This window comes from Asparagus officinalis, chromosome 3 (assembly GCF_001876935.1).
Source record: "Asparagus officinalis chromosome 3, Aspof.V1, whole genome shotgun sequence".
NCBI lineage: Eukaryota > Viridiplantae > Streptophyta > Magnoliopsida > Asparagales > Asparagaceae > Asparagus > Asparagus officinalis.
Genome location: NC_033796.1, coordinates 76,283,779 through 76,290,730, shown reverse-complemented (window position 1 = coordinate 76,290,730; position 6,952 = coordinate 76,283,779). Strand labels below are relative to the sequence as shown.

Below are 6,952 nucleotides of genomic sequence, written 5' to 3'. Positions count from 1 at the left end.
TGTTTGGAACCACTAGACTCGCCTCCCGTCTGTTTGGAGTCTCCCTTAGTCTCGTTGCCCTTCTTCTGCTTGCCCTCAATGGTAATATCCTTCACGCTCGCCTCTGCAACAGTCTCGACCGTGAATAACTTTATCTCCTTCCGGATATAATCACTCAAACCCGCCATATACTTCATAAACACAGAATATTCCTCTGTCGCAATGTTAAGAACCATCGCCTGCTGCTGAAACTCCGTGGTGTATTCTTGAACGGTTTGATTGACCCTTTGGCGCAAGCCGTACCACTTGTACCAACGCTCCTCAAGATATCCCATCGGGTAGAACTGTTTTCTCAGTAACTCCTTGAACTTGTTCCACGACACTGTCTTCTTCTCCTGCTTGCAGCAGGATTTCCACCACGTCAACGCGTGCCGTGAAAGCTTCAAAGTCATGAACACAATATTCTCCTTGGACGAATATCCGTAGAGAGTGAAATACATCTCCATACGTTCGATCCAATCATCGAGTTTCTCCATGTTGACACTCCCATCATAAACAAGAATCTCCACCTTGAAGTCAATCATCAGGTTCTGGTAAGAATTCTTACCCCCTTGATACAACACAACCTTAATAGTCTCCTCCTCCTCGTCGGGATCTGAATCCACTCTCTCCACATCAGACTCCACAATTTTCTTCTTGGACTTTGAAGAAGATTCACCTTGTTTATCACCTCCATGGATAAGACTGACGAGTTGTGTGAGAGTAGACCCTATCGTCTCGATATGCTTCTCTAATGCATCAATCCTCGCTGAATTATCTCTTTCAGCCATCTTCTTCTTCCTTAAAACCTTGACTCCTTCCAATGAAATAAGGATCTCGCCTAGCTTCTTGTATTACGATCGAGTCAGGACCATACACAGGATACCCCCTTCACAGGATCTGATCACTCTGATACCAACTTGATACGAGTCGCCGTGCAAGCACCTTTGATCGCGAAATTATCAAAGGTGGGTTGAGAAGAGGATGACAAAAACACAAGAACAACAATTTAGTATGTGGCGAAGGAAAATACCCTCTCTAGATTATGAGTATGAAAAGATTACAATCTCTCTCTCACAATCTCATTAGAATCGAGAACAAGCTCTCAATTCTCGCTAAACCCTAATCTCTCTTGATTAGCATCTCACTTTGATTACATCTGCTTGATTAGAAACCCTAAACAATCACTTATATAGGTGTAACAACGTGGATGGCAAAGTGGTAAATAACCAAGCCCAAACCCAACAGGAATTCGTGCAAACAAAAACCCAAACGAACCAGAAAACCTTCGATGAGTCGACTCACGACTGAGATGAGTCGACTCGTCCAAAACTGGACAAAACACAAAACCAGCAATGAGTCGACTCATGACTGAGATGAGTCGACTCGTCAAAGACTGGTGACAAACGGCTGAGTTTCATGAGTCGACTTATGACAGATATGAGTCGACTCAACCTGATGAGTCGACTCATGACTGTTATGAGTCGACACATGGGCTTAAAACTGGATGCTTCGATTCTTCAATTCTCCGTATCGTTCCACGCTTCAACCTGCGTTCCACTGTGTTGTTTTACACCTCTATTCTCATGCTATTATGAGAATCATCTATCCTCAAGCTCTCATGAGGATCGCTAAGTCCCGAAGAGAAGATACACCCGTATCACCCGTCGCCTCCACTGCTAATCCTCATCCTGATCCACCTTTTCATCTTTCGCCTCATCATTGGAACCATCGCATTCATTTTCGGAAACATTGCATTGTACATCAATTTCAGGCAAACATTGGATCACAGTGGGAAATGTGGGCCTCCTCTCCATTGGACTCAGACCCCATATTGACACGAGGGGTTGAGAGATAGGTACACGGTACTCGGGTTCATTGTAGCACAGATGGGCTTTGAATCGACTGGTCTATTCGCGATCGGAAAGAGTAGGGACGTACGAATAAAAGGTGGCATATAAATGGAAGAGCATGAGGACTTCATGATATTGGAGGAAGCTTAAATTATATCATTCCACGCTGATTTTTATGTAAGGCCGGATCGTCTTTCCCTCCTTTTTCGCAACAAGTCGGTCACATCTCCTCATCTGCATCAGTAGCGCGCATTAAGAAGGATCTAGTAATAATTGAGCTGAAGCAAAAATGGTATGAACCTCGGTCGGATTTGCTTGGCCACCAGCATGCCTACGGTCGTGGTCAGTTTGAATAGTGATAATTAACGCTTATTTAAGGATGTGGATGTCAGTACCGTTGGAGATAATAATGTGCTACGTGAGCCTAACTGTACGACGTCCTCGATTGCAGTTTTGAATGTTCCTACATGCTCGGGGGGTTATGCAATACGAGATAACTGCTTGAGTAGCCCCTAACTAGTTCAATTCTTTTTAATTCGCAAAATGTCTTAGAAAAAAGCTAAAACGAACCTGTTGAGTCATACTTTCAGTTTGAACATGTATTTGATTTTCACGTTTGTAGAAGTAAATATTTCACCAATCAAGATTGTGACCAGATGCACAGACCGTCGAGTTTATGCAGGTATGCTAATATGATGAAAACATCACTAACTATATACGGGCTAAATGTCAGATTGGTTGAAAAAATGACATCTTTTTACCACTTCGGCATAAAAAATGATACAGATAATTTAACTGAAAAAGCGAGAAATTGACAACACATAGGCCTTCCCGATCGTCAAAGTCAATTTTTAAGAGAAGTACTAAGGAATTTTTTCATAGAGGCCCCATAATATCCCCTTTTTTTTAGCCACCCACTCCAAAATCTGTAAATAAATAAATAAATAAATAAAAGCCCTCTACTCTCACCATCTCTTCCATTCTTAGGCCAAAGTGCTAAAGGAAATGTCACTTTTTAGGCCAACGGTACTAAAACCCATACATTTGGCTTGTTCGTATTGAATCACTAAGTTCTGATCCATTCATATAGTGGTAGTTAATATTCAAATGCAATATAAACTAATTTGGTGAGTGTAACGGAATAAGGACATAAATTCGGTGAGATAGTGATCTGCTTTGACTGTGATGAATCCAAAAATCGATCTGCGTCTTCCTACAAATTTGAAGTGTGCTCTTTCTCAAGGAAAAATAAGATAATATCAGACACATTAATAGTCTAAAGAAAAGAGAAATAAATAAATAAATAAATAAACCAATTCGAGAAGGCTCTATTTTCAGACAAATCAACCAAAGAAAAAAGAAAAACAAATAGCATACAACTAACTGTTAAATAAGTCTGTAACCCCTAATTTCCATAATCTTGTAAGCTTCTTGAACATACTCTTCTCAAAACCAGGGATACACACCACATACAAATACATGCCTCTAGTACCTAGCTGTATTACTCAGAGCGCCACAAAATCTTGTTATGCATTGCTTGTAAAAAGTAAAATCACAAGCTTGTTCTCTAGAATTTGTTATTCAGCTGAAACTGAGTAAAATATTAGAATTTGTTTTTTCGTCCTTGGCTAACTGATCTTCTCATCCTCGGTACTATGACTCCAATCTGACCTCCAAGCGATAGATGGTGATAGAAGCCTTTCCGTTGTCCATCCCGCAGACTTGAGCTACATCCGAAAAAAAAGAAAAAAAAACATGATTCATTTGCATTAACATATATACAGCTTGAGTAAACAGTAAGAAGATCATAAGGGGAGTAAAAGAGTGACAGGAACAAATTAGAAATCACCTTTGCTAGGAAAACAGTGTACTTTTCATCCATCCATAGACGACTTTCCGTATGCACAGCCTTACTTTTGTCTAAGTAATTAGCAATAACAAGAGCATGAATGAAAGCTTGCAAAATATCTGATGCTGTCAAATGTTTATGGATGAGGACGTGGACATATCCTTTTTTCTCCAATAACAGATATGTAGCTGGTGAGAGAAATTCACCGTATGAATTAGAAAAACCACTATACAATATTAAAGCTTCTAAAAATTAAGCTTGTAGAAACCTTTTTTGTAGTGAGAGCTCGCTAATCCTGAAAGCTCCATCCTGATGTAAGATGTCTCAAAATTTTAATGACTGAAAATTGCTTAAAATATAGACAAGATGGATAACCAGTTATTCCTAAAATCAAAAGAAGTCTAGAACTCACATGTCAGCATGTTTTAGGGAAGAAACCTTGGCACCTAAGCGTATATGCTTGTGATAGGATTTTGTTTTTCCCCCTGAACTCCATGAACTGACCCAAATAGGAAACACATGCTCCATCCTAGAAATTTGTTGAGGTGAGAGAACTGCAAGTAACAATGTACTGTAACTCAAATCATAAAACTAATGAGAAGCAAGATATTGATTGTAAGTTGCCATTTGGAGTTTCATTACAGACACACTTGAACAGTACAGAAAAATAAAGCTATGGCCACTAATAAAACTTAATTGGGTATCATGCAGTCTTCACTCATACAGGAGATTAGTATAGCACAGGAACACATGTACAGCTTCATTAAAACGTAGATAGTGTCACCTTGACCCGTCTCCATGAAGTGTTGTAGAAGTAAGGAGCATCTTTCATTATTTAATGTTGTCAGTGAGAGGCACCGAACAGCCATGTAATTAGCTGTAAAGTAGGAAGTTAGAGGTAAGAGTCGCAACAGAAGGGGGGAAAGGAAATTCAGAATAAGTAGAACTAAAATGGAAAACCATAGTAGTGCTAAATGCAATATGCAACAGACAAAATAGGGCTATCAACAAGGGAGGCCTATCACCAAAGTCAGATTAGAGAATAAACACTTGCAAACAGACACTAGCCAGAATTCAGGATCTACCCATGTGAAGCATTTTAAAATGCCACGAATTCTATCAAAGAATTTTTCCCACAAAAACAACCAGATGACAGTTATAAAAAGATACAGGAACATTGGCTAATCAGATCTAAGAATCCAAATTTATTTTGCCGCACAAAAGCCAAATATCGCTGATGCATTCTTCTCTACTATGAAGATCACCAAGAAAAAGGCTAAATTACCAAATCGGTATTCTAAGTTGACCCACTTAACCAATAGGGTCTTTTTTTTTCCACACCGGCGTCAATAGAGTATTTTAACTTTCCAATGACAAAAGGCTTTTTTCCCGGCGACTTGCATTTTTTTTATTTTGGAAAACCTTTTCCATGCCCCTAACTTATAAAAATTATTAAATTTACACACTCTTTATCTTCAATATCCCCCAATTCAAAATTGTTCCACCCTTTTACAAAATAAGATCCTCCTTTGAGCCTCCTCTTTCTCCTTCAACCTTTCCCAATTCAAATCTAAACCCTAATTCTATTTTAACCTAACAACATTCATCCAAAATGATACCAATTTAGATTAAGGTTTAGGTTTGAATTGGGGAAGTTTGAAGGAGAAAGATGGGGCTCCATTAATGAGAGGGGAAGAAAGAGTAAAGGGGGATTTTATTGGGTAAAAGGATGAAATAAATTTAAATTTGGAGAGGTTGAAGGAGAAGAAGGGTGCCAGATCTTACAATTTGATAGGCTTGCGGGCGGGGGGGCGTGGGGCGGGATGGGGGGGTGAGAAGAAATTAAAAAAAAAACATTCGCCAGACAAATGCCTTATTGTCCATGGGGCATAAGTTAAAATTCCCTATAGATGCCAAAGTGGAAAAAAGGTCCTATTGGTCAAGTGGAACAACTTAGAATGCCAATTTGGTAGTTTAGCCCAAAGAAAAATGTCACAAGACTAATGGAAAATTTCTTATGTACATGATCTTAGACCGAGTTCCAGGTGCTCGAATATAGATCATTGCTTCTACATATGTTTTAAGGCATAAACAATATAGAAAGTGAACTCACCAAACATATGAAATAGAGTAAGGGACAAAAATAAAATCCATACAGCCAAAGGATGTCCCCTTGTAATATGGGCAAGAATCATTCCTAATGCCATTCCTATCATCGTCGCAACTGTCTCTTGACTACCCTCCTGCCAAATTCCTAACAATCATTCCAAGATTCTGCATACGTTATTCAACAAGAGGCAGATATGATGTTCATACCTTAGCAGAGATATCTGCTGCATTATTCTGAAGTGAAAAATGCTGTGTTAATGCTGCTCTAGTTGCCCCACTAGCAACGCCAGCTGCAATATTATTGAACAGTAGTTTTCACTATTAGAAAAACTGACTTGAAGTAAATAAGAAAAAATTGTAAGAGTGGATTTGAAATCTTAATTAGGGACCGACGGATTTGATTCAGCAAGGTTAAGCTTCACATGATGCTTCATACAGAACTATCTCAGTTTGGTACTGTTCAGGCAATCAACTGGTAAGTTTTGTCTTTAAGGGTTTTTCCTAGAAATACGCTAAAATGATGTGAAATTAGATCTTAGACTCTCAGTTTCGATGAAAAGCCAGCAAAAAGGGCCTAAAATATAGCAAATTCGTCCTATGTCAGTGTGAAGCCTGATAAGTAGGCTAGCATGAGAAGCGTTTGATATGTTGACTAATGACAAAAGTTTTTGTATATTTGTGTAAAGGTCAAGAAAGAAGCTCAGATTATTGCCAGAAACCCAAATTTTATTCGTAGATAATGAATAAAAAGAATGTTCTTTAATTTAAAGTTAATATATAACAATTAAGGAGACTGTGAACATTATTCTCCAAATGAGGATCTACCATTTCCAATGTTATAAAATAAACTTCTAGTTAAAATAAACATTCATGGCGTATGCAAATTAACAAACTGCATCAGACAGATAATGCATTAGATGCAGTTACTATCCTGGAATTTCTGACAACGGAGCACGCTAACAAATCTTAAGTTTTGCAATTTCAGTCATAAATCATAAGTAAACTAATTGTAACAGAATTCTAAAACAATGAGCACAGATATAAAGGATTATGCTCTAGTGAACTTACTGAATGACCTTGACAAGCTCCCTAAGCAAACTATTACAATTAAAACCGATGGAAA

General features: G+C 38.5%; 1 protein-coding gene across 1 annotated transcript in view; it reads right to left on the bottom strand.

Annotated features, from left to right (window-relative positions):
• LOC109834351 (protein root UVB sensitive 3) overlaps positions 3,176-6,952 on the bottom strand; it is a 6,496-nt gene continuing 2,719 nt past the window's right edge. The window contains exons 8-15 of the mRNA XM_020402359.1: positions 6,898-6,952; positions 6,037-6,119; positions 5,834-5,963; positions 4,505-4,597; positions 4,133-4,274; positions 3,989-4,029; positions 3,721-3,908; positions 3,176-3,598 (exon numbers count right to left, since the gene is read on the bottom strand). The exon at positions 6,898-6,952 is cut by the window's right edge and continues 19 nt beyond it. Of these exons, the coding sequence (XP_020257948.1) occupies positions 3,500-3,598; positions 3,721-3,908; positions 3,989-4,029; positions 4,133-4,274; positions 4,505-4,597; positions 5,834-5,963; positions 6,037-6,119; positions 6,898-6,952 (831 nt within the window). The 3' untranslated portion in view covers positions 3,176-3,499. The remainder of the gene's footprint in view (positions 3,599-3,720; positions 3,909-3,988; positions 4,030-4,132; positions 4,275-4,504; positions 4,598-5,833; positions 5,964-6,036; positions 6,120-6,897) is intronic.